At 41.3% G+C, this 27,922-nt stretch overlaps 1 protein-coding gene and 1 long non-coding RNA gene across 19 annotated transcripts in view; one reads left to right on the top strand and one right to left on the bottom strand.

The window, feature by feature from the left end:
- Positions 1 to 27,922, top strand: part of TOP6BL (TOP6B like initiator of meiotic double strand breaks) — a 99,762-nt gene that overhangs the window by 43,373 nt on the left and 28,467 nt on the right. For 13 of the 15 annotated variants that reach the window (XR_010141682.1, XR_010141681.1, XR_010141680.1 and 10 more), the window contains 6 exons: positions 7,767 to 7,850; positions 12,136 to 12,191; positions 12,526 to 12,597; positions 15,512 to 15,711; positions 25,740 to 25,886; positions 27,920 to 27,922. The exon at positions 27,920 to 27,922 is cut by the window's right edge and continues 144 nt beyond it. Coding sequence is in view for 10 of the 15 variants with exons in the window: in XM_054525566.2 (XP_054381541.1) it covers positions 7,767 to 7,850; positions 12,136 to 12,191; positions 12,526 to 12,597; positions 15,512 to 15,711; positions 25,740 to 25,886; positions 27,920 to 27,922 (562 nt within the window). In the remaining 5 variants the exon portion in view is untranslated. The remainder of the gene's footprint in view (positions 1 to 7,766; positions 7,851 to 12,135; positions 12,192 to 12,525; positions 12,598 to 15,511; positions 15,712 to 25,739; positions 25,887 to 27,919) is intronic. The other 2 variants (XM_063728063.1, XM_063728065.1) reach the window with 1 other exon arrangement.
- Positions 20 to 27,922, bottom strand: part of LOC129048884 (uncharacterized) — a 56,489-nt gene continuing 28,586 nt past the window's right edge. For 2 of the 4 annotated variants that reach the window (XR_008511544.1, XR_008511545.2), the window contains exons 2-5: positions 20,237 to 20,371; positions 14,349 to 14,431; positions 8,006 to 8,098; positions 20 to 163 (exon numbers count right to left, since the gene is read on the bottom strand). This is a non-coding gene — a long non-coding RNA (uncharacterized LOC129048884). Of the gene's footprint in view, positions 164 to 8,005; positions 8,099 to 14,348; positions 14,432 to 20,236; positions 20,372 to 23,663; positions 24,033 to 27,922 lie in introns of those variants that run through there. The other 2 variants (XR_008511547.1, XR_008511546.2) reach the window with 2 other exon arrangements.

The raw sequence follows: 27,922 nt of genomic DNA, 5'->3' as shown, positions 1-27,922 counted from the left end.
ATACCACAGACTAGATGGCTTAAGCAATAGAGATTTATTTTCTTACAGTTCTGGAGGCTAGACGTCCAAGATCAAGGTGCTGTCAGGGCTGGCTTGTGGTGAGGCCTCTCTTCTTGGCTTGTAGACTACTGCCTTGTTACTGTGTCCTTACATGGCTTTTTTTCTGCATGTGGATGAAAAGAAAGAGATCTCTAATGTCTCTTTATTTTTATTGAGATTTTTTTTGGTAGAGATGTGGTCTTGCTATGTCGCACAGCCTGGAGTGCAGTGGCTATTCACAGGTGCAGTCATAGCACACTATAGACTTGAACTCCTGAGCTTAAGTGATCTTCCTGCCTCAGCCTGCCAAGTAGCTGGTAGCTGGGACGACAGGTGGGAACTACTGGCACCTGGCTCTGGTGTATCTTTTTATAAGGACACCAGTCCTATTAAGACCTGGGGTCAGGGCCCTACCCTTATGACCTCATTTAATCTTAATAACCTCCTGAGGGCCCTGCCTCCAACACAGTCACTTTGGGGCTTAGCACTTCAGCATATGGATTTTGAGGGACACATTCAGTCCATAATAGGTATGGCATAGGCTTTGGAACATTTTTTAGATCCCAGGTGATTCCTAATATGCAGATGAATTTGAGAACCACTGAAACAAGCCCTTATTTGAATTTGGATCTCCTAATAAAGAAAATTAAAAGTGACTCCCAGTGCAGATCCTACTTGGATACATTTTTATTAGTTTGGTTTAGAGATCTCTTTATCGACTTATTTGTAGTCCAGATTTATGAGGGTGATAATTCATTCTCCATTCCCTTTAACAGGTCTCTCATCTCCTATTTGCCTTCCTTAGAGTTGGTGGAGACATAACAAATTAGAGTGCTTTAAACATTCTCCCAGGAAGGCCTTGGGCAGCCTTTCTCCATGTTTGAATAATTATATGCTCATTGTGAAAGGAATGGGTATGGTATCAGGACAACAGATATCCCTGGCTGTGCCTTATCTTCTTTAGGAGAATGGAGGGTAAACAATCTGGAGCAATTAATGGTTAGTCAGCTCTAAAACTATTCATGTCAAGTAGCAATAAAAAGGTGATTCCAGTGAACCAAGAAGGGCAATTCTAGGAAATGAGGTTCTGTGTTTCAGTCAGCCTGAACAAGCAGTAAGTTGTATACATAACATTTATATATATTATTTAAACATCCTGACAAGTCTATGAAGTGGGTAGGATGAGGATTATCACCCCATTTTACAGACCAGAAAGTTGAGATTCAAAGAACTTAACTGTCTCTCCCAGTGTCATACAACAGTTAAATGGCAGAATTAGAACTTGAACCAAAATCTGACTCATATAGATCAGGGCTATTTCAATATTTACTTATTCATCCAGACATGTGTGTTTGTTCAAGTCAGTGTCAGTGAGCTAGATACTATCTGTAGGTACAGTGTCTTAAGATATGTTACTTGATCCTGGCCGGGCGCCATGGCTCACACCTGTAATCCCAGCACTTTGGGAGGCTGAGGCGGGCGGATCACGAGGTCAGGAGATTGAGACCATCCTGGCTAACACGGTGAAACCCCGTCTCTACTAAAAATACAAAAAATTAGCCGCGTGTGAAGGCAGGCGCCTGTAGTCCCAGCTACTCAGGAGGCTGAGGCAGGAGAATGGTGTGGACCCGGGAGGCGGAGCTTGAAGTGAGCCAAGATGGCGCCATTGCACTCCAGCCTGGGCGACAGAGTGAGACTCTGCCTCAAAAAAAAAAAGATATGTTACTTGATCCCAAGGAACTTGGAATATAAATAGAAAGATCAAGAAGTAAACATGTAATTACAATACGGCGTGATTCCCAGGATGGATGATAGAAGTGAGCCCTGAATGCTATGTTAGCATGGAGGAAGGGCACCTAATCCATGGGAAGAGGTCAAAGTCTGGAGGTCTTGATGAGACTGAATAACGGATTTGCTGGGTGTAGGAGATTCTGACACTTGAAAGAATAGGAAGTTGTTATCAGAGTGATAAAGTTTCTCTTATTTTTTTCTTTATTGCAAAAGTAGTGTTTCCCTCAGAAAAATCAAAGTATGATCAAAACAAACATTTAGAATACACATAATTTGGCCTTTCAAGGCAGCCATTATTAACACCTTGGCGTACATCTTTTCACAATGGAGTGGGACATTTCAATTTAAGATTTTCAGAATGGAACAGTTCCAAGCCATGGCCATGGAAATAGGTGGCTGGGAATGAGTGGAGGTCAAGGTCATTATTGTTGAAGAGGTCAGGGAACTGTGAGACTAAGTTATTGTTTAGGCTAGTTATCTGCTTGGATATGGATGTCAGTCAAGATGATGACAGCATTTGGCATACAGAGGAAAACTGAGCTTAGTGACCAGGAGTCAGCTGGTGATGGAGATGAGAAGTAAAATAATAGTATAGTCAAACGGCATTAGCCTCAAGGGAACAAGGATTTCCTCATGCATTTCTTCCATTATATCTCATTGTTTTTGGTACTGTGCAGCTATGTAGACAATATTTGAATGAAGAGAATGAGAAGAGATAAAAGGGAGATTGTAAAAGATTTCATCATGGATGCCTCAGTTGAGGAGAAAGGTTAAGTAGCAATGTTCACAGCAAAGACTAATAGAGATATCCATGGAAAAGCTATAATAAATGATCCATTAATTTGGGCCTGCGAGGAAAGTTAATTGCAAGGAAGACTGAGGAAAGTTTCATTTAGGAGAGATATTGGGTTTTGTGTTTACGCCCACAGCTAGTCTTACATCTTGGGGTTCATTAGGCTGGGTAACATGTCCCTCCAAAAGCAATCTGATTTTACAAGATCTTCTTGACAGCGTTATCCAGTTTAATATTTATTTTTGTAATAATACTAAGTGATCAAGTGAATGGAGTTATACATATATACATACAAACATATATGCACAAATATATCTATATATTTATACATCTGTACTTCTGTGTGTATGTATCTAAGGTGAGGGGGCAAGAGAGAGAGACAGACTTTCTTCTAGAAAGTGATATAAGGGCTCATGACTCTATAAGTTCATATTTGAAAACATACTTTTATATTCTGTCATATAATTAGACATATTTAAAGGCGAAGGCTAAAACTATATGATTTAATAGTGGTTTCTGCTGTGCAGGGCTGGCAGCATCTATTTTTTTCATAACAGTAAATAAGTAAGTTCACTGCTTCTGTAGGTATGTCAGGCTGGGGTACTGGGTCTCTAACACCCAACACCCAACTGTAAAAGGCTTTGTCACCTCTCTCTTCCTCTTTCTAATAATTTTTTTTTTTTTTTTTTGGGAGGGAGTCTTGCTCTGTGGCCCAGGCTGGAGTGTTGTGGCACGATCTCAGCTCACTGCAAGCTCCGCCTCCCAGGTTCATGCCATTCTCCTGCCTCAGCCTCCTGAGTAGCTGGGACTACAGGCACTCACCACCATGCCTGGCTAATTTTTTGTATTTTTAGTAGAGACAGGCTGTGTTAACTAGGATGGTCTCGATCTTCTGACCTCATGATCCGCCTGCCTTGGCTTCCTAAAGTGCTGGGATTACAGGTGTGAGCCACCGCACCTGGCCTCCTCTCTCTAATAATTCTATGAGTAGATCTTAAAAGGGTCCTCTAACCCCTTTTAAGGGGTTAGTTGTGTTGTATTAATTATCCTCTCTGACCTGACATTAGTCACTATCCTAACTCTGGGATAGGTGTCGGTCCTTCTGTTGTATTCCTTTAGCACCTCATTTATCTAAATTTCACATTGTCATATAAATTAGTCTGTCTCATCTATTGAACTGTGAACTCTTCTAATTCTGAGATTGTCTTATTTATTTTTATAAGCCCAGGTACATAATAAGCCACATTAATATTTTATGAGTGAGTAAATGCATATATTGAGTAGCCATACATAAGCATTGCTTGTCAGGCTCCATAAAAAATAATGATGGATGATATATTACCCCATTCAGATAGCTACCTGTATACACAGAAAATGAACATTTTTGGAGAGGCAGCATTGCATAGTAGAATGTGGACTTTGGAGTTGTCAGCTCTAGGTCTGAATCCCAGTGCTGCCACTTAGCTAGCTGTGTGTGACCTTGGACAAATTAATTAGCTTATTGAGTCTCATTATCCTCTTCTATAAAATGGAGTTATTTCTTACTTGCATAGAAACTGCTTGGCACGTAGCAAGTATTCAGTAAATATCATCATTATTCATTGTAGCCTCTCTCCAGTAGTTGCTCAAGGAACTTTCACTTCGGTTGTCTTACCGTTAGATATAATTAGCCCTCTCTATGATACGCCCTATAATCACCAAGGTTACAAAACTTTGAAACTGTACCAAGAAGTTGTTTTGGAAGTGGTAAGTACAGAAAACGCTTTAAAGACTTGCTTTTTGGTTTAAACCTTTTATACTAAAATTTTAAAAATGAAGGATGTGACTATGATATGTATACCGACTGCAGTTATTACTTAATTACCACTTAACATGCATGAATAATCCTAGACGTATTTACGGAATTTTCTAATAATCCTCCATCCATTTTGGTAATAATGTTTTTTTTTTTGTTTTTTTTGTTTTTGAGATGGAGTCTCACTCTGTCACCCAGGCTGGAGTGCAGTGGCACGATCTGAGCTCACTGCAACCTCCATTCCAGGTTCAAGTGATTCTCGTGTCTTAGCCTCCCAAGTAGCTGGGATTACAGGCGCATGCCATCATGTTCGGCTAATTTTTTTTGTATTTTTTTAGTAGAGATGGGGTTTCACCATGTTGGCCAGGCTGGTCTTGAACTCCTGACCTCAAGTGATCTGCCCGCCTCAGCATCCCAAAGTGCTGGGATTACAGGCATGAGCCACTGTGCCCAGACCATTTTTGTATAATTTTTTCAAATACTTTTTCAAATACTTTTTTCTTTTTTTGTTTTTTTTTTAGATAGAGTCTTGCTCTGTCACCTAGCCTGGAGTGCAGTGGTATGATCTTGGCTCACTGCAACCTCCGCCTTCCAGGTTCAAGCAATTATCTGCCTCAGCCTCCCGAGTAGCTGGGATCACAGGCGCCCGCCACCACTCCAGGCTAATTTTTGTATTTTTAGTAGAGACGTGGTTTCATCATCTTGGCCAGCCCTGGTCTTGAACTCCTGACCTCAGGCAATCCACCCACCTTGGCCTCCCAAAGTGCTGAGACTACAGGTGTGAGCCACCGCACCTGGCCCAATTTTTTCTATTTTTAATCCCAACCTATTGCCACAGTTTTTGACTTCTTTTTCAGTGTACTTATAAAAAACATTAAAAGGCCAGGTGCAGTGGCTTATGTCTAATTCTAGCACTTTGGGAGGCCAAGGTGGGAGGACTGCTTGAGGCCAAGAGTTTGAGACCAGCCTGGGCAACATAATGAGACCCTGTCTCTACAGAAAATTAAAAAATAAAAATTAGCCAGGTGTGGTGATACACACTTGTAGTCCTAGCTACTTGGGAAGCTGAGGTGGGAGGGTCGCTGGAGCCCAGGAGTTCAAGGTTACAGTTAGCTATGATCATGCCACTGCATTCTAGCCTGAGTGACAAAGCGAGACCCTGTTTCTAAAAAAAAAAAAAAAAAAAAAAAAAAAATCATAGTAATAAAATAAAAATATTGTAATGGTTTATCCTTCTATATTTGTGTGTTTCTTCTTTTTGTGTTATCAAATTTTGACATCTGGGACCGTTTTTTTTTGTTTTGTTTTGTTTTTTTGTTTTGTTTTTTTAACATATACCTAGTACATGGCTGTGTATTCTCTGAGCCAACAATAAAAACCTAATTTCTGATTGTATTTCTTCTTTCATTTTTTTGGACTTCTGCATTTTCTAGGAGACTGTTTCTAACTTTGGTTTTAGGAACACTATAATAGTGAGTCAGTATAGGTAAGTGGTTAATGCTAAAGATTTATAGCCAAGTCAACCTGGCTAACCTTGGACAAGCTGTTTAACCTTTTTGAGACTCTTTTGTAAAATATTTATTTTTATTTTCCTTCATTTTTAAAAATCCAGATCCTGCACAATCTTTTATTTATAAAATTTGGGTACCTAATAGAGTTTTTTGAAGGTTAAATGAGATAATATTTAACCTTAGCACCATTCCTGCAGTAAAATCTTCACCTAGTGGTAAATCTTATATTTGTAGGGAAGTGTTTGTAGTATATTGGCAAGAACATGGGCAATTAGTATTAGAAAGACTTAAGGTCACTCACAAAACAAAAAAGAAAGACTTACAGTCAAGTTCTGGCTGTACCACTGAACAGGTAAGTGACCTTAGGCATGTTGCTTAACTTCTCTGAGACTTTTTTAAAAAATCTACAAAGAAGGGGCCAGGTGCAGTGGCTCACATCTGTAATCCCAGCACTTTGGGAGGCCGAGGTGGGCAGATCACCTGAGGTCAGGAGTCCGAGACCAGCCTGGCCAACATGGAGAAACCCCGTCTCTACAGAAAATACAAAAAATCTGCCAGGCATGGTGGCGCACACCTGTAGTCCCAGCTACTCAGGAGGCTGAGGCAGGAGAATTGCTTGAACCTGGGAGGCAGAGGTTGCAGTGAGCCGAGATCACACCACTGTACTCCAGCCTGGGCAACAAGAGCAAAACTCCATCTCAAAAAACAAACAAACAAACAAAAAAAACTACAGAGATTGTAATACCTACCTTACAGGATTTTTGTGAGGTAGTATATATATAGCAACTGCACACTTGTCACATAGTAGGTATTCAGTGAGTGATATCTATTATTGTTACCATGTATAATATACACTTTCTTTCCTTTTTTTTTTTTCCCCCGAGACAGAGTCTAGCTCTGTCACCCAGGCTGGAGTGCAGGGGCACCATCTTGGTTCACTGCAACCTCCACCTCCCAGGTTCAAGCGATTCTCCTGCCTTAGCCTCCTGAGTAGCTGGGATTGCAGGCACATGCCACAACACCTGGCTAATTTTTGTATTTTTAGTAGAGATGGGGTTTCACCATTTTGGCCAGGTTGGTCTCGAACTCCTGACCTCAGGTGATTTGCCCACCTCGGCCTCCCAAAGTGCCGGGATTACAGGCATGAGCTAACACGCCCGGCCTACAATTTCAGATATATGGATCCTTAAAACAGTTCTGTGAGGTCAAAGGGGTAGGTTTTATCCCTATTTTGCCGATTAGGAAATGAGGTCCAGAGCAGTGATTTTTTTTTTCACGAGTATTTAAGTAATTTTTTTTTTTACAGAACCAGTACTAGAACACAGGTCTTCTGGCTTTGAGCTTTTTGCTCTTCCGCTTTTCCTTATAAATAAATGTTTGGATTAATGGATTGATGTCAAAAATAGGTTCCTTTTAGTGTTTGCTCCTTTGACTCCACTCAGATTCTTTTTTTAAAATTTCTTTCTAAAAAAGCATAACTCAGATTCTTAATACAGATTGTTCCAAAGCACATTAGGATGGCGGAGTTATTCTTATCAACTTCAGTCTGAATTACTTTTAAATTTGTCCCCAAAGGTGGTTTTGACATTATGAGTTCTACTCTGATCTTTGTTCTTGTGTCTCCTGAAGTTCCATGTAATAGATACTCTAACCCGAGAAGTGATGGCTATTTAGATTTTCTTTTGCATACAATTCTCATTCCCAAAGATGTCTCCCTTTGGTTGTCCAAAAAGCTTTCTGAGGTATAGTTACTTTTACAAGAGGAAATACCATTTTAATTCATTTTTGCTCTTGAGATTGTGTATGTGTGGTAGGTGTTTTTGTTGTATTATTACAGGTTGATGAAAAGCCCAGAACCTTGATGACAGATTGTCTGGTTATAAAGCATTTTTTACGTAAAATCATCATGGTGCACCCTAAGGTAAGCTGTTCCTTTGTACAATAATGATTCCCTTATTTAAGTCATTGTTTTCCAGAGACCTTTACTGTGTAAGACATGGACAGATATGATTGGTTCTTTTTCTTTCAATGAAGATGATTAAAACGTTTAATATTTGAGGTCATGGTGGCTCATACCTGTAATCCCAACAATTTGGGAGGCTGAGGCGGGAGGATCACTTGAGTCCAGGAGTTTAAGACCAGCCAAGGCAACATGGTGAGACTCTGTCTCTACAAAAAAAAATTTAAAAATTAGCCAGGTGTGGTAGTGAGCTCCTGTAATCCCAGTTCCTCAGGAGGGTGAGGTGAGAGGATTGCTTGAGCCCAGGAGGTTGAGGCTGCAGTGAGCCATGATTGTGCCACTGCCCTCCAGCCTAGGTGACAGAGCAAGACCCTGTCTTGGAAAAAAAACAAAAAAGACAACTTTCAACTTTCAATATTGAATTGATTTGGTTTCTATGTCCTTAAAACAGTTGTTTTTTTTAGAGAGACAAGGTCTCACTATATTGCCTAGGCTAGTCTCTAACTCCCGGGCTTGAACAATCCTTACGGTTTGGCCTCCCAATGTGCTGGGATTACAGGTGTGAGGCACCGCACCTGGCCCAAGGCAATCTTTTTTTTTTTTTTTTTTTTTGAGACAGAATCTCACTCTGTTGCCTAGGCTGGAGTGCAGTGGCATGATCTCGGCTCACTGCAACCTCTGCCTCCCAGATTCAAGCCATTCTCCTGCCTTCACCTTCCTAGTAGCTGGGATTACAGGTGTGCACCACCATGCCCGGCTAATTTTTGTATTTTTACTAGAGACAGGGTTTCACTATGTTGGCCAGGCTGGTCTCAAACTCCTGACCTCAGGTGATCCACACACCTCAGCCTCCCAAAGTGCTGGGATTACAGGCCTGAGTCACCACACCCAGCCAAGGCAATCTTAATGTTGATTATGTGTTATAGCTGAGAAACCTCTGGATAGAGAGATCTTTGTTTTGGGTTATTTTCACTTTTTTTATTGCTTTATTGTATCACTTTAAATACCTCTTCCCTCCTCTGTGCTTTGTTTTTTGTTAAACCTAGATAATAAACCTTGCTGTTTATCTCCCTTTCTAAAGTGACTATAAGAACAAATAAGGATTTTTTTTTTTTTTTCCTGAGACAGGGTTTTGCTCTGTCACCCATGTTGGAGTGCAGTGACTTGATCTCGGCTCACTGCAGCCTCCACCTCCGAGGTTCAAGTGATTCTCCTGCCTCAGCTCCCTGAGTAGCTGGGATTACAGGTGTGCACCACCACACCTGGCTAATTTTTGTATTTTTAGTAGAGATGGGGTTTCGTCATGTTGGCCAAGCTGATCTTGAACTCCTAGCCTCAAGTGATCCACCTATCTCGGACTCCCAAAATGCTGGGGTTACAGGCGTGAGCCATCATGCCTGGCCAAGAAATTTTGATAGAATATTTTGAATATTAGAGAGCTAAATTTTTTATTATCTGTAGTTAGATATGTTTATAAAGATAAACACAGTTAAGCATATCTATGACATCCCCCTTCTGCCATCTTCCTACTTTTTGCCTATTGTTTCAGTCACTATTCTAAGTGCTCTTTGTGCACTCGCTCACTTAACTCTTAAAACACCCCCTGTGAAGTAAGTTTTATCATCATCATCCGCACTTTGTAGCTGAGAAAACTATAGTACAGAGAGTAAATAACTTGGAGAGCAGGATTTGAACTCAGGCAGTCTGGTTCTAGAGTCACTTCTTACCTTATGTTACACAGAAAGAAAAATACAGGTGAAGGGAGAAAATAATTAGAACAGTGAGGTACACTGGAGAGGATATAAAAATCAGATGGGGAAGAGGAAGAAAAAGCAAAGAAAAAGGCATGGAATGTTCCACATATGAAAATAATAGAAATAAAAATGGATAGTTCCTTTAAAAAGGAGGTGAAGGGGCTGGGCGTGTTGGCTCACACCTGTAATCCCAGCACTTTGGAAGGCTGACTTGGGCGGATTGCTTGAGCTCAGGAGTTGCAGACCAGCCTGGGCAAGATGGTGAAACTCTGTCTCTACTAAAAATACAAAAATTAGTCGGGTGTGGTTCCATGTGCCTGTGGTCCCAGCTACTTGAGGGGCTGAGGCAGGAGAATCACTTGAACCCAGGAGGAGGTTGAGGCTGCAGTGAACCGTGTTTGCACCATTGCACTCCAGCTTAGGTGACAAAGTGACTCTGTCTCAAAAAAAAAAAAAAAAAAAAAAAAAAAAAAAGGTTAAGGGGTAGGGGTTGACAGAATGGCAAAGGGGCAGGGATGATTTCTGATAATTTGTGACAACCTGGAACTGTGATATAGGTCTCAATATATTTAAGATTTAGAATTTAAACACAGGCAAGTATTAAGTATGTTTAGGGAAAATACAAGTGATAAAGAATGTATTTTTCGGCCGGGCACAGTGGCTCACGCCTGTATCCTAGCACTTTGGGAGGCTGAGGTGGGTGGATCATGAGGTCAGGAGATTGAGACCATCCTGGCCAACATGGTGAAACCTTGTCTCTACTAAAAATACAAATATTGGCTGGGCACAGTGTCTCACGCCTGTAATCCCGGCACTTTGGGAGGCAGAGGTGGGCAGATCACCTGAGGTCAGGAGTTTGAGACCAGCCTGGCCAACATGGTAAAACCCCGTCTCTACTAAAAATACAAAAATTAGCCAGGCATGGTGGTACACACCTGTAATCCCAACTACTCAGGAGGCTGAGGCAGGAGAATCACTTGAACCTGGGAGGCGGAGGTTGCAGTGAGCTGAGATTGTGCCATTGCACTCCAGCATGGGTGACAGAGCAAGACTCTGTCTCCAAAAAAAAAAAAATACAAATATTAGCTGGGCATGGTGGTGCGTGCCTGTAGTCCCAGCTACTCAGGAGGCTGAGGCAGGAGAATTGCTTGAACCTGGGAGGTGGAGGTTGCAGTGAGCCGAGATTTTGCCTCTGCACTCCAGGCTGGGTGACAGAGTGAGACTCCATTTCAAAAAAAAAAAAAAAAAGAATGTCTTTTTCCTGGCTGAGCACAGTGGCTCACGCTTGTAATCCCAGCACTTTGGGAAGCCGAGGTGGGTGGATCACTCACTTAGGTGGTCAGGAGTTCAAGACCAGCCTGGCCAACATGGCGAAACCCCCATCTCTACTAAAAATACAAATATTAGCTGGGCACAGTGGCGCACGCCTGTAGTCCCAGCTACTCGGGAGGCTGAGGCAGGAGAATTGCTTGAACCTGGGAGGCAGAGGTTGCAGTGAGCCAAGATTGCGCCATTGCACTCTGCCCTCCAGCCTGGGTGACAGACTGAAACTCCGTCTCAAAAAAAAAAAAAGAAAGTCTTGTTCCTCTAGGTTCATCCATGTCGCAAATGATAGGATTTCCTTCTTTTTAAAGGCTGACTAGGCTGGGTATGGTGGCTCATTCCTATATCCTAGCACTTTGGGAGGCTGAGGCAGGAGGATCACTTGGCCGTGGGAGTTCAACACCAGCCTGGGCAATATGGTGAAACCCTGTCTCTACAAAAAAATGCAAAAAGTAGCTGGGTGTAGTGGCACATGCCTGTGGTCCCAAGCTACTCAGGAGGCTGAGGTGGGAGGATCACTTGAGCCTGGGAGACCAAGATCACACCAATGCACTCCAGGCTGGGCAACAGAGCAAGACCCTGTCTCAAAAAAAAACAAAAAAAAAACAAAAAAAAAACTAACTGTATTCCATTGTGTATATACCACATTTTCTTTATCAACAGAAAGACAAATACTGTATGATTTCACTTATATGTGGAATCTGAAAAAGTCAAATTCATAGTAGAGAATAGAATGGTGGTTACTAGAGGCTGGGAGTGGGTTAAGGAAGGAAATAGGGAGTTGTTAGTTAAAGGGTACAAAGTTTCAGTTAGACAGGAGGAATAAGTTTTTAGAATCTTATTTCACAGGGGGGTGACTATAGTCAATAATAATGTATTATATATTTCAAAATAGCTGAGAGTAAATTTCATATGTCTCACCACAAAAAATGCTAGTAAGTTATGTGATAGATGTTAATCTACTTGATTTAATCATTCCACATTGTATACATATATCAAAACACCACACTGTACCCTATCAATGTATACAGTTATAGTTTATAAATTAAAAATAATGTTAATTTTAAAAATTTTTAAACTTATTCTTTTCCTTTAGGGATTAGATATGGAAGTTTTTAATCTGTATCTTGGCTCATGTTAAATCTCACACTTAATTTATTGTTTTGCAGGTTAGATTTCATTTCAGTGTAAAGGTAAATGGAATCCTCTCCACAGAGATCTTTGGGTAAGTTCTTAGGTCTATGGCTTAAGATGATGCTATGGCTCTGCAGTTTTTCTCAGCTATTATTGTCCTATTTCCAAAAGATTCACAGTTTGATATCTTGACCCAAAGTCACCTTGAAACTAATTTTCTGACACCCCCACATTTTGTTATTTTAGTAGATTCATCCCTGTCTCTAGAGGGGGTAAACTTAAAGATTGCCATTTTCCCCCTGGTTAATTAGTTACTGAATTCCAGTAATCGCTGGGGTGGTAGTAGTCATGGGCCAAAATTTGTGTTAAACAGAGATTGATTTTAGAATCTTTGAGAGATGGCTTAGCTTTGCTTTGCTTTGCAGGGTAGAGAATGAACCCACTTTGAACCTTGGGAATGGAATTGCTCTTGTGGTCGACTCTCAGCATTATGTGAGGTGAAGGCGTAAAGCCTTGTTGTCCCTCTGCATGTTTTACTCTCCTCTCGAGTATGATTGTGGGTAGAAATTGGAAATTGTCTCACTTGTCATTTGTAAGTGCCAGGTGTCAGCTTCTCTATAAGAAAAGCAGAAGTAAAACTTTTTTTATGTTGAAAACTGCTATTTTAAGTTATTTATGTATTTGAATCTATTCTAAATGACCTGAAGACATGTGCCTTCTTCTCTCCAGGCCTTATTTTCTTCTGTAAATGAAACAAAACAGACCCTGCTAGTTCCAATCCCATTTAGGCATAAGAAGAGAAGACTATGAATTTAAAACTTTACTTGAATGCTTGGCTAGAGAGATAGTATGAATACAAAGGAATTCATCATACATTATTTTTTGTGCATCAGCATTTTGCATAGGTTTGGAAATCATCTCTCTGCCTATCTCCATCTTCTTCAAACTCCAAGAAAGTAAATCTGGCCAGGCGCAGTGGCTCATGCCTGTAATCCCAGCACTTTGGGAGGCTGAAGTGGATGGATCACTTGAGATCAAGAGTTCGAGACCAGCCTGGCCAACATGGCAAAACCCCATCTCTGCTAAAAATACAAAAATTAGCTGGGCGTGGTAGCACATGCCTGTAATCCCAGCTACTTGGGAGGCCAAAGCATGAGAATCACTTGAACCCAGGAGGCGGAGGTTGCAGTGAGCAGAGATCACGCCACTGCACTCCAGCGACAGAGCAAGACTCTGTCTCAAAAATAAATAAATAAATAAATAAAAAATGTAAAAAATCCATGGAGGAGGTGGTAAACAATATGGAACACACAGAGCCTTTCTGTCTTGCCTTCCTGTGCCATTTAACTACCACAGAATCCAAAGTGAAAATGAATTATATCAAGAAAAGACCTAACATATGCTTAAATCCACTTAATTTATTTTTTCTTTTTTTGAGACAGGGTCTCACTCTGTTCAACCCAGATGCCATCATAGCTCACTGCAGCCTCGAACTCCTGGGCTCAAGTCATTTTCCCACCTCAGCCTCCTGAATAGCTAGTAGCTAGGACCACAGAAATATACTACCATACGCTGCTAATTTTTTTTTTTTTTTTTGAGACAGAGTCTCGCTCTGTTGCCCAGGCTGGAGTGCAGATCTCAGCTCACTGCAACCTCCACCTCCCGGGTTCAAGTGATTCTCCTGCCTCAGCCTCCTGAGTAGCTGGGACTACAGGCGCACGCCACCAGGCCCGGCTAATTTTTTTGTATTTTTAGTAGAAATGGGGTTTCACCATGTTGGCCAGGATGGTCTCGATCTCCTGACCTCATGATCCACCTGCCTTGGTCTCCCAAAGTGCTGAGATTACAGGTGTGAGCCACTGTGCCCAGCCCATATACTGCTAATTTAAAAAAAAATTCTTTTGTAGAGATGAGGGTGTTGCCTAGGCTGGTCTCAAACTCCTGGACTCAAGCAATCCTCCTGCCTCGGCCTTTCAAAGAGCTGGGATTACAGATGTGAGCCAATGTGTCCAGCCCTAATTTAGTCTTTATTCATTAGTTTCTGCCTCTATTTATGTGCCCAGAGGCAACACTAGTAGTCAAAGTCTCTTAAGGCTTAAAGAGACTGCCCGTGGTTCTTAGTCTGTTTTCTTATTCTCACCCAAAATTACACCTCAGATGAGAACATTTTTGTCATTTAATATACAGGTAATAATTTCCCCACCCCATATCTTTCTTTAGTGATCCTCTAATAATAAACAATCCTTACAGGTAGCAGCTCATCATCATAGTTGTACTGACACAAGTTTAAGCCTTTGAGCCAATTTTTGTAGATGTGTTTCCTTGGATGACCTGATTAGAGAGAAAGGAAAAGGTTCATTAATATTTCCTCTCTATTAATTAATTCATTCATTCTTAATCAGCTTTCTCAGGTTACTATTTTCTTTCTGTTTAGAAAAGAGCTATTGGAAAGTAACAAAATTTTACTAGATTCTTTCTAGGAGAGAAAGATGGCCTGATTTTTTCTCATTGTTACTATCAAACAGCAACCTCAGACCTCTTCAGTGTAAGGTGTAGCATGTGCGAGAGCAGACTTATAAGTATCATGGGGCCAGTTTTAGGCTATCTGTGATTCATGGGCCCCCTCACACAATGCTGACCTTTGAATGAATTTGGAAATTTGCTCAAAACCAAAGATTAATTTTAGTGGCGGAAATATACTTGAGAATAAGAAACAGGCTGGTCATGATGTCTCACACCTGTAGTCCCAGCACTTTGGGAGGCCAAGGCAGAAAGATTGCTTGAGGCCAGGAGTTTGAGACCAGCCTAGTAAACATAGTGAGACCCCATCTCTAATAGAATAAAATAATAGTAATTATTTTTCAAGACAAAGTCTCATTCTGTCACTCAGGCTGGAGTGCAGTGGCGCAATATCAGCTCACTGCAACCTCTGCTTCCCAGGTTCAAGTGATTCTCCTGCCTCAGCCTCCTGAATAGCTGGGATTACAGGCATGCACCATCACGCACAGCTATTGTATCTTTAGTAGAGATGGAGTTTCACCATGTTGGCCAGGTTGGTCTTGAACTCCTGACCTCAAGTGATCCACCCGCCTCAGCCTCCCAAAGTGCTGGGATTACAGGCGTGAGCCACCATGCTTGGTCTAAAATGTTTTTTTAAAAAGAGAAACTAAGAAGCATCCATTAGTGGCAGCAAAAGCAGGAGCCATGATATCTCTGAAATGCCAGTTTTTCTACTACTTCCATTGCTGTGCTTCCCTGAGTGAGACATAAGTTATTTATTCCAACAAAACTGATATAGCAGGTTGTATGGTTGTACATATGCTAGAGGTTATAAAAATAGTTTTGAATGCTCTTTTAAATAATTTCTTAAGAGGAAAAAACGTTAAATTTGACTTGTCTGTTTTCTGACAGTAGACCAAATTTTGGTACAATTGAATCACACTGCAGCAGAATTCACCCTGTGCTAGGACATCCAGTAATGCTTTTCATCCCTGAAGACGTGGCTGGCATGGACTTGTTGGGAGAACTGATACTGACTCCAGCAGCTGCACTGTGCCCCAGCCCAAAGGTTTCTTCCAACCAGCTTAACAGGATTTCTTCAGTTTCCATATCCTTTTGATGAAAAGTTCTATCCAATTATCTTTGAAATGGGTTTTTATATCCCAGTTTTAGGAAAGCCTTTAGTATGTGAATTCTGCATCTACAAATATGTATGATTTGTATAAAAACATATAATCTAATGTGAAAGCCAAGCTTGAAAATTTTGCCAGGGAACTGAAAACTGTAAAATGTGACACATACCATGCATTTTTCATACAATCCAATATGACTGAAGCATGAAATGAATGGTGCACGAGGAAGAGATGGGGCTAGAAAAGTAGTCTGGAGTTGAATATGGTAGATCTTGAGTGCCATATTAAGGATTGTGAACTTTATTCTCTGTATCATAAGAAACCATTGAATATTTTTGGGAGAAGTCTTTAGCAGCATTAGAGATCATGGATGGGAGACAGACGTTAGTAATACTAAGTAAATAAGTAAGTGAACTGGATTAAAAATAATGAGTGCTTGACGGCTGGGCGCAGTGGCTTACACCTGTAATCCCAGCACTTTGGCAGGCCAAGGTGGGCGGATCACTTGAGGTCAGGGGTTTGAGACCAGCCTGGCCAATATGGTGAAACCCTGTTTCTACTAAAAATACAAAAATTAGGCTGTTAGGCCGGGCATGGTGACTCACACCTGTAATCCCAGCACTTTGGGAGGCTGAGGAGGATGGATCACAAGGTCAGGAGTTGGAGACCAGCCTGGCCAACATGGTGAAACCCCATCTCAGTAAATACAAAAATTAGCTGGGGATGGTGGCAGGCACCTGTAATCCCAGCTACTCAGGAGGCTGAGGCAGGATAATCACTTGAACCCGGGAGGCAAAGGTTGCAGTGAGCCGAGATCGCGGCCACTGCACTCCAGCATGGGCAGCAGAGTGAGATTCCGTCTCAAAAAAAAAAAAATTAGCCAGGCGTGGTGGTGTTACGTCTGTAGTCCCATCTACTTGGGAGGCTGAGGCAGGAGAATCACTTGAACCTGGGAGGTGGAGGCTGCAGTGAGCCAAGAACACGACACTGCACTCCAGCCTGGGTGACAGAGCAAGACTCTGCCTCAGAAAAAAAAAAAGAAAAAAGATAACAATAATAATGAGTGCTTGAATCTAAAGTGTGGTAGGCATGGAAAGGCCAGACTTATCACCTGAATTAATCAACAAAATATGGTCACCAGTTCATTATTAAGGTAGGGAGAGATTCAGGGCAGGAAATGTCTAAAGTTGATGTAAAGTTGATGTCAGATTTCTATGTCTAGAATAGGCAAATACAGAGAGACAGAAAGTTGATGGAGGGGCTTTTTTTTTTTTTTGGAGACAAGGTCTGGCTCTGTTGCCCAGGCTGGAGTGCGGTGACACAATCTCAGCTCACTGCAACCTCTGCTTCCTGGACTCAAACCATCCTCCCACCTCAGCCTCCTAGAGACCACAGGCACCTGCCACCATGCCCAGCTAATTTTTGCATTTTTGGTAGAGACAGTTTCACCATGTTGCCCAGGCTGGTCTCAAACTCCTGGACTCCAGCGATCCACCAGCCTCGGCCTCCCAAAGTGCTGGGATTACAGGCATGAGCCACTGTGCTCGGCCTGGAGGGGCTTCTTTTCAGAGTAATGAAAATGTTCTAAAATTGATGGTGGTGGTGATTGCACAACTCTTTGAATATTCTAAAATCCATTTTGTTACACATTTAAAATGAGTGAATTGTATGTGAATTGTATCTCAAGCTATTTAAAAATATTTCCATGAATAACTGACAGAATAATGATACTTTCAGCAAGATAAAAAAACATTAATAGCAGATTTAGGGGATAAAGAAGATGAGTTTGACATTAAACATGTTGAGTTTATGGTGCCTCAGGACATCCTTTGAACATAGTAAGGAGCTATATAGGAATTTGGTCTGGAACTTGGAAGTGGTCAGATTTAGAGATAGAGAATTTTAGAGTCTCCGTTTCCTCCATAGGTAAGAGTTGTGTAGTGCTGTGTTTAGAGCATGGCACAGGAGTGTAAATGTTGGATTCACTACTAATTAGCTGTGGGACTGTAGGCAACTTACTTAACCAACCTATGCCTTTACTTCCTCTGCTTTAAAATGAGGATGATACTTATCTCATAGATTTAGTTTCCTTTTAAAAAATTGGTTTTCTGTTCTTTTGAGGTTTGTTTGCTTGTTTTAGAATTAAGTATAATACTCCATGTGAAGCTCCTAGCATATAATGAGTACTCAATAATATTAATAATTGTTATTGTCATATGATTGAAGCTGTAGGAGTAAATGAAGTTATAGAAAAGTATAAACAATGAGAACAGGCCAGACGCGGTGGCTCACGCCTGTAATCCCAGCACTTTGGGAGGCCAAAGCTGGCGGAGCACTTGAGGTCAGGAGTTTGAGACCAGCATCGCCAACATGGCAAAACCCTGTCTCTATTAAACATACAAAAATTAGCCGGGTGTGGTGGCGCATGACTGTAGTCCCAGCTACTTGGGAGACTGAGACAGGAGAATTACTTGAACCTGGGAGGCAGAGGTTGCAGTGAGCTGATATCACGTCACTGCATTCCAGCCTGGGTGACAGAGCAAGACTCTGTCTCAAAACAAAAAAGAGAACAGAAGAGGCATGGTATGATAGATGTCAGTTATGTGATGTTGCGTATCAGATATCAAAAGATACCGTAGTATCTTTTAGGGAGGAGGAGGGAGCAGGATAGTGATGAAGACTATGTTTGGACATTTTCTATTTTAAAACATGCTTTTTCTTTATATCTAGATAGTACAGAACAGTATAAAATAAATAAGTTTCTTCTTCCTCCTCATTCCATCGTCTAGAAGGAATAAGACAAATTGTCTGTCCTCTTGGGGAAAATTTAACAGATAGATATTAGGTAGTGATAAGTGCAGTGGAGATAAATAGAACAAAGTAATAGAGAATGATGGAGACATTATTTTAAATATGGTCAGTGAAGCCTCTAAGGAGGTGGTGTTTTAAAAAAGAGAGAGAGCTGGCCGGGCGTGGTGGCTCATGCCTGTAATCCCAGCACTTTGGGAGGCCGAGGTGGGCGGATCACGAGGTCAGGAGATCGAGACCATCCTGGCTGACACGGTGAAATCCCGTCTCTACTAAAAATACAAAAAATTAGCCGGGCGAGGTGGCAGGCACCTGTAGTCCCAGCTACTCGGGAGGCTGAGGCAGGAGAATGGCGTGAACCCTGGGGGGCGGAGCCTGCAGTGAGCCGAGATCACACCACTGCACTCCAGCCTGGGCGACAGAGCGAGACTCCGTCTCAAAAAAAAATAATAAATAAAAATAAAATAAAATAAAAAGAGAGAGAGCTAGCTATGAAAATTCTGGTGAGATTTTACTTTCTGAAAGTGGCAAACTTGATAATTTAGACCAACCTTCTCACTGAAGGCAAAGGCTGGATGAAATATTAAAACATCATAAAAGCAGGCTGGGTGTGGTGGCTCATGCCTGTAAGCCCAGCACTTTGGGAGGCCAAGGTGGGTGGATCACCTGAGGTCAGGAGTTTGAGACCAGCCTGACCAACATGGAGAAACCCTATCTCTACTAAAAATACAAAATTAACCAGGCATGGTGGTGCATGCCTGTAATCCCAGCTACTCAGGAGGCTGAGACAGGAGAATCTCTTGAACCTGGGAGGCAGTGGTTGCGGTGAGCCGAGATCGTGCCATTGCACTCCAGCCTGGGCAACAAGAGCGAAATTCCATCTCAAAAAACAAACAAACAAACAAAAAAATCATAAAAGCATCAAAGAGCTAGTGAAGAGGAGGAGTTTCTGTGCCATGATTTAGGAGAGGTTTGAATTACAGAGAGCTGAGCCTAGCATTGGGGGATGCTTTTGCCCTGGAGTAGTTTGCCAATTAGAGCAAGCAGTTGAGAGGCTAAGATGTATTAATACTTCCAAATCTATGCAGGACAAAAAGGCCAAAGAATCCAGGACCTGCTGAGCTTGGGAGCGCTGCTAAAAACAACTCTTGCCTTGGGCAAGGGATAACTAGAAGGCTATATTTTAAGGAGTAAGGTGAACCTGAAATAAATCACTCTTCACATGGACTGTACATGATTTTTGGTCATCTAGGCACGCCAGAAAATCTTAAACTTTGAAACTGGATTAGGATGATTTTAGATTTGTTAGTTCTAGATGTCTTATAGAAGCAAACAAAAATTTCTAGAGGAAAATAACTGCATCCTATGCTCCCAATTATTTAACACTTTTTCAAATAACAGTGTCCCATGGTGCATATGCACACACACATGCACAGTCACAAATAACCAGGTGTAAGAAAGGACAAGATAATATGAACAAGAGCTAGCAAAAATAAAGTCACGGAAACACCCACTGGGACTCCAGATACTGGTGATATCAGATGTTGACTTTAAAAAGTTATGCTTAGCTGGGTGTGGTGGTTCACACCTGTAATCTCAGCACTTTGGGAGGCTGAGGCAGGAGGATCGCTTGAGCCTGCAAGTTCGAGATCAGCCTGGGAAACACAGTAAGACCCCCCATCTCTATACAAGTTACCTGAGCATGCGTGGTGCATGCCTGTGGTCCCACCTACTCAGGAAGCTGAAGTGGGAAGATTGCTTGAGCACAGGAGGTCAAGACTGCAGTGAGCCATGATCGTGCCACTGCCCTTCAGCCTGGGTGACGTGAGACCTGTTTAAAAAAATGAAAAATTATGCTTACTAAGTTTATGAAAATGAAAGCAAAGTTTGAAAATTTTACTAGAAAACTGAAACTGTAAAATATGAAATAACTTTTAACAAGAACAAAACAGAAATGGTAGAATCAAGAAATATAATAACCAATGTTGAATAAAATTCAGTACACAGGTTTAACAGCAGATTAAGTACAATTTAAGTGAATTTGTAAACTAAAAGCTAAAGATAGCAAGAACTTAGCAAAAATAAAGCAAAGAGAGACAAGTCATGGAAAATACAGAAGAGAGGGGTTAACAGAGTAAAGAGTAAAACTGTCTAATGTATATTTAATTGATGTCCAAAAAAAGAAGAGAGAAGAGAAAATGGGGCAGAAACAATATTTAAAGAGTTAATGGCTGAAACAACTGAGACAGATGTGTGTGTGTGTGTGATGGAGTCTCGCTCTGTTGCCCAGGCTGGAGTGCAGTGGTGCGATCTGGGCTCACTGCAAGCTCCGCCTCCCGGGTTCACGCCATTCTCCTGCCTCAGCCTGCCAAGTAGCTGGGACTACAGGCGCCTGCCACCACACCCAGCTAATTTTTTGTATTTTTAGTAGAGATGGGGTTTCACCGTGTTAGCCAGGATGGCTGAGACAGATTTAAGAACAGAATAATCAAGCAGTATAAATAAAAAAGATTTCTACACCTAAAGAGATGAAAAACAGAAAAATCTTAAAGTCAGTCAGGAGGACAAATCATCTTTAAAAGATAAACAAATTAACAGTTGACTTCCCCACACCAACAGAAGGTGTTAGACTAATAGTGTTAATGTCTTGAAATAAAATCATTACCAACCTAGAATTTCATATCCAATCCAAATATTCCTCAACATAAAAGGTAATAAACTTACCTGTATATTATGTTAAAATTATAATCCATGTAACAAGAAGAATTAATTCAACAAACTTTAGAACATGGTGTTTTGACTATACGTTCTTAGCAGGATATACTCTAAGGATGAAATGGAAGTCCAAAGACCTCTTAAAATTTATTCAGTGGCATGATTGTTAGTAATAATATTGGTATTTTATATTGGAATTATTGTATGCATACTTATGATAAATAATTATGTTAACAATGTTAGGAACCAAAGTTTTTAGTATCAGATAGAAGATGTGTGAGTGTAAATTCAGAGAAATAACTATTTTTTTAAAGGGGTCTCGCTCTGTTGCCCAGGCTAAAGTGCAGTGGTGCGATCATAGCTTACTGCAACCTCGAACTTCTGGGGTTAAGCAATCCTCCTACCTCAGCCTCTCCTGAGTAGCTGGGACTACAGGCATGCACCATCATGCCTGGCTAATTTTTTTATTTTTATTTTTTGTAGAGACAGGGTCTCACCCCCGAGTTTCCAAATTTAATGAAAACTATAAACCTGCAGATTCATGATCAATGAACCCTAAGTGTAAGAAATATGAAGAAAATTATACCAAGTCACATCATAATCAAAGTATTTGAAGCCAGTAATAAAAAATCTTAAAAGCAGCTGGAGATAAGACACATTATGTATAGAGGAACAAAATAATTATGGCAGATTTCTCACTGGAAACAGTGTTAGCTAGAAGAAAGTGGGGTAACATCTTTATAAAGTACTGAGAGAAAAAAGGCAAAATGAATAATTTTTCAGACATAGAAAAGGTGAAAGAATTTATCACCAGAAGACCTGGATTATAAGAAATGTTAACAGAAATCTTTTAGGTAGAAGAAAAATGTTGCCAGACGGAATTCTGAATCTACCCAAAAAAGGAAGAGCACTGCAAGTGGTGGCTATGTGGGTAGATACAAAATACTTTTGTCCTTTTAAAAACACAAAATATCCTTCTTGAGTATATAAACCAAAAAGCATCCAAGACAGGTCTCAATCAGTTTAGAAGTTTATTTTGCCAAGGTTAAGGATGTTCCTGGGAGACAGGTCTGTGCCTTTCTCTAAAGATGGTTTTGAGGTCTTCAGTATTTAAAGGGGAAACGCAGGCTGGAGGGGAACGAGGGAGGGATGATCACATTATTTAATCCATATGTTACAAGAGAAAAGGAGCAAGTAGGGGAATAGTCAATTATGTATTTGTCTTGTGCTCAGTAAATTGGCCCTTTATATAATAGAAGGTGAACATAAGAGTAGCTACCTGTAGAGGTATTTAATCCTTTATCTGTAGCTATCTGCTTAGGAACAAAAGGAGAGGCAGCTTCTTGGATGACTCAGCTTTCAGCTAAATTATTTCCTTTTGGCATAGTGATTTGGGGTCTTGAGTTTTAATTTTCCTTTCACAAGTACCTTACCAGAAAAAAAAAAAAAAAAATCTTTAGAAAACAAGTCTTGAAGTCCCTCCCTTCAGGACTCCAATTACACATTCCTGAATTAGGCCACCTAAAGTTATCCCGCAGTTCACTGAGGCTTTATTCATTTATGTAGAGACAAGGTCTTGCTGTTTCCCAGGCTGGAGTGCAGTGGCTTGATCTTAGCTCACTACAGCCTTGAACTCCTAAGCTCGTGTGACCTTCCCACTTCAGCCTCCTGAGTGGCTAGGACTACAGGTGTACACCACCATACCTGGCTAATTTTGCATGTGTGTGTGTGTGACATGTCTTGCTATCATTTTCTATATTCTTCATATTTCTTTTTTTTGAGACGGAGTCTCACTCTGTTGCCCAGGCTGGAGTGCAGTGGTGTGATCTCAGCTTACTGCAACCTCTGCCTCCTGAGTTCAATCAATCAGGCCCCTGAAATGATTTCTATCTCTGCCATTTCAGCCTCCCGAGTAGCTGGGACTACAGGTGCCCACCACCACGGCCAGCTAGTTTTTGTATTTTTAATAGAGACGGGGTTTCGCCATGTTGGCCAGGCTGGTCTCGAACTCCTGACCTCAAGTGATCCGCCCTCCTTGGCCTCCCAAAGTGCTGGGACTACAGGCATGAGCTACTGTGCCCAGCCTATACTCTTCATATTTCTTATGCTTAGAGTTCATTGATCATGGATCTGCAAAAATATAATGTATAAGGTTTATAACATCTATGGAGGTAAAACGTGTGACAATAGCACAAAGGCCAAGAGGAGAGAAGTGGAAGTATATTGTTGGATTCTTAGACTATATATGAATTGTTATAATATCATTTGAAGGTAGACTGTGATAAGTTAAAGTTGTATACTAATAAAGCCTGGCAATCCCTAGTTTAATGCAACAGTTATAACTAATAATTTAAAAAGGAGATAAAATGGAATTATAAAAAATTCCTGGCAGGCATGGTGGCTCTCACCTGTAGTCCCAACTACCTTGGAGGCTGATGCAGAGAGGCTCGCTTGAGCACAGGAATTTGAGGCTGCAGTGAGCTGTGATCACATCATTGCACTCCAGTCTGAGCAACAGAATGAGACCCTGTCTCTTAAAAAAGGGGGGTGGGGAGAGAGAGAAAACACTTTTTAAAATGTAAAAAACAATTTCTAATCCAAAAATAGAAAAGAGGAAAAAGGAAACAACGAATACAAGCAACAAATGGAAAAGAGATAAGATGATGGATTTAAACCCAACTATAGCTATATTCATATTACACATAAATGATTTAAACAACCCAATTATAAGACAACTGCACATCTTGGCTCCTCAAACACTCCCCTCTTATTCTGAGTTTGCATCTTTTTTTTTTTTTTTTTTTTTGAGATGGAGTTTGGCTCTGTCGCCCAGGCTGGAGTGCAGTGGCGCAATCTCAGCTCACTGTAAGCTCTGCCTCCTGGGTTCACGCCATTCTCCTGGCTCAGCCTCCCTAGTAGCTGGGACTACAGGCGCCCGCCACTACGCCCAGCTAATTTTTTGTATTTTTAGTAGAGATGGGGTTTCACCATGTTAGCCAGGATGGTCTCAATCTCCTGACCTCATGATCCGCCCACCTCAGCCTCCCAAAGTGCTGGGATTACAGGTGTGAGTCACCGCGCCTGGCCCTGAGTTTGCATCTTAAAAATCCCTTTGCCCTAAACAGTGAGTCAGCCTTAGTTCATGTGTTAATGCCTTCTGAGATTTGTGAGGGAGACTTCATTTATGGGTATAAAGCCTTTCCATAATGCCTCAGTGCCCACTGGGTAGGAATTTTAATCTTCACAATACCTTGTGTTTACCCCATAAGAAAGAGGATGAAAACGAATGAAAGATAAAGGAAAGTACACATTCTGGTCTCTGGCCTTGGTTCAGGGGACAAGAAAGGTTAAGCAGTGGTTCTTAATGGTGTAATTTTGTCCTTAAAGGACATTTGACAATGTCTGGAGACGTTTTTTATTGTCATGGAGGCGGTAATGTGAGGAAGGGTGCTACTGGCATTTGGTGGCTAGAGGCCAGGGATGCTGCTAAACATCCCATAGTGCACAGGACTGCCCACCGCAGTGAAGAATTATCTGGCCCAAAGTGTCACTAGTGCAGAGGTTAAGAAACCCTGGGTTACAGATAGGGTGAGAGTGGGAATTGGAAGTTCAGAGATAGAAACCATTTCAGGGGCATGCCTTCCTTTGTTTTAGATAATAGGTTTGGAGACGATCAGAGGAAGTTTCCTTCTCATTCTGAGTATACTCAAATACTTCCTAGAAAATATTCTCTTGTATATACTTCTAGCATGTATCACATTGTATTACAGCTTACTGGCTTTTATGTCTGTCTCCCATGCTGTAAATATGATAAACTTGAGGACAGGTATTATCTGGATATTTGTCTTTGTACCCCAAGAACTTAGAACTTAAAACAATGTTAACCTGTGGTGCCTTTCAAATCTATGATCATGTGAACTGGATGAATAAATAAACTGTCTTAATATTATATCTGTAGCTCACACTTATTAAACCCAGAATAAATTTCTGGGGATCCTAGTGGATCTATCTCTGGTGCCTCACATCTGTCTTCAGTGTGGAAAAGGCTTAATATGTAACTGCATAGGCTGGGCATGGTGGCTCACACCTGTAATCCCAGCACTTTGGGAGGCCGAGGTGGGCAGATCACGAGGTCAAGAGATCGAGACCATCCTGGCCAACATGGTGAAACCCCGTCTCTACTAAAAATACAAAAATTAGCCAGGCATAGTGGCATGCACCTGTAATCCCAGCTACTTGGGAGGCTGAGGCGGGAGAATCACTTGAACCTGGGAGGTGGAAGTTGCAGTGAGCTGAGATGGCGCCATTGCACTCCAGCCTGGGCGACAGAGCAAGACTCCATCTCAAAAAAAAAAAAAAAAGTAACTGCATAGCACACTTATGGGAGTGTAAACCAGGTCAGTGTTATGTTTGTTTTTTATACAAGTGAATACATAGTCATAAGATACTAAAATTTGGCAGTTTTCTTTAGCAACTACACATATTTCTATATGGACCTTTGGGTCTGCCTCTGATATTGTCAACTTGGGAGCAGCCAATGACTACTTTCTTCAAAGATACCTCTTCTTTAATTGACTGGAAAAAATACCATTTGTGTATGATACCCAATTTGGATCTCAGTTTGGATAGAGGTATATCCTCCCTCTTTCTGCACAGGAATTAAGAAACTTGAAGAATATTAGAGAAATGAAAGGAAATATGAATAGAACTTGTGTATAAAAATATGACCAGAGATCTGATGGCCCAGGTTGGGGTTTGGGGGTCAGGGTCTGGCCAAATGTGAGAGACCACTTGAAGTGAGGCAAACAGGTGTCAAACAGGCAAAGCTCTTTCAGAGCTTGTTTTGGCACTGCATGGTTTTTTTTTGTTGCTTGTTTTTGTTTTGTTTGAGACAGAGTCTTGCTCTATTGCCCAGGCTGGAGTGCAGTGGTATGATCTTGGCTGGCTGCAACCTCCGCCTCCCGGGTTCAAGTGATCCTCCTGCCTCACCCTTCCGAGTAGCTGGGATTACAGGTGCCTGCCACCATGCCTGGCTGATTGTTTTTTGTATTTTTGGTAGAGACAGAGTTTCCCCACGTTGGCCAGGCTGGTCTTGAACTCCTGACCTCAAGTGGCCCACCCGCCTCAGCCTCTCAAAGTGTTGGTATTACAGGTGTGAACCACAGCGCCCGGCCTGGCATTGCATGGTGATACTGGTACTCCTCTTACTTCCTCTGCTGCCTCCTCTATTCCTGGTCCTTCTGTTAGATACTTGTTCAGAGGATTTCTAATGTACCTAATCTGTCAACTCTGGGCCTTTACAAAGGTGAGTAAGGGAGCAATGATAACCTGTGAACTACTGTGGAAGAGAAATGCTTCATAATGAACTGAGAAAATCCACATAAAATTCCTTAGAAAAAATTAAAATGCATACAAATGCAAGATGTAATAGTATGAGGCCTAGGAAGCTGGCTGTAATATTCACGTAAGCTCTAACCACACCAGCTTTGGGTGAATCATGCTAAAAGCTGGAGGTTGATAACTGAGCTAATAAAACTGGGAAATTGGAGTATGCGACCATGGGCTGATATCTAGGAGGGGTTGCAGTTTTGAGATTGACTGTTCTAACTAGAATCCTTTGAAATTTAGAAGGTAGTCTGGTCATCTGGCTCCTGAGGAAGACGACCAGTAGGGAAGAGGTATTCTGCGGCTATGACTGGTATGAGAAGATTGAAGCCTACTGGGATGGGGCAGTATCTTAGAGGGGATGATAGACTCCACCAATTTCGAATAGAGATATGACTGGTGAATTTCTAGGGATCTCCATACCTCCTTTTCTCTTTCATTTTTGTTTTTGGGCTTTGTTGGTTTAGTTTTTTGCCAATTCATGGTCCTGAACTTTCTCAGTTAACTTTGGAAATGAATAACGTAGGAAATGTCCTCTCATCTGCCTCCCTTATTACTCTAAAGGACAGAACCAGGATCCACATGGAGGTACTTCTCTACGTGGATCTGAAATATAGGACTATCCTGATTGTATTCTAAAGGATCAAGTGCTAGAAAGTGATCACCAGGCAATGGATTACATTTGGGGATACAAATATATAGTATTGGGGCTAAGAGCACAGATTTTTTAGTCAGTCTAGCAAAATCTAGAACTCAGTTCCACCACTTACTGGCTCACGTTGGACGAGGTATTTAACCTATCTGTACCTCTTTTCTTATCTGTAAAAGCGCATAAGAATAGGTCTTATCCAATACTGTTGTTGTGCAGTCTAAATGTTGAAATAGTACATAAGCATTTGATGCAGTACCTGGCACGTAACACAAGTTAGCTGTTGTCATTACACTCAGGTGAATCTAACCTCTTACCAGCCATACCTGCCTTAGAAAGTTGTACAAGGAATCAATGAATTTATTGTGTAGTACTTCTCAGTAATGTAAAGGAGTCCTGTTTGGCTTGCATTTTACATACCTAGTTACTATTTTAATGTTCTTCCTGTGAGTCATTATGATTTGCTTCCATCATGTGGATAGAGAAACAGGTTCAGGAGGGTAAATGAGTGTTTGAATTTAGATCTCCTATTCTCAGATCCTTCTTTGTTCAGAATACAGGTTCTGTAGTCACTTTGTATTTCGAGGGCTTTACTTATCTTAGAAATTCGTGTAATATCTTGTCCTCTAGATT

Source organism: Pongo abelii, chromosome 9 (assembly GCF_028885655.2).
Source record: "Pongo abelii isolate AG06213 chromosome 9, NHGRI_mPonAbe1-v2.0_pri, whole genome shotgun sequence".
Classification (NCBI taxonomy): domain Eukaryota; kingdom Metazoa; phylum Chordata; class Mammalia; order Primates; family Hominidae; genus Pongo; species Pongo abelii.
This window is presented reverse-complemented; position numbering and strand designations above follow the sequence as displayed.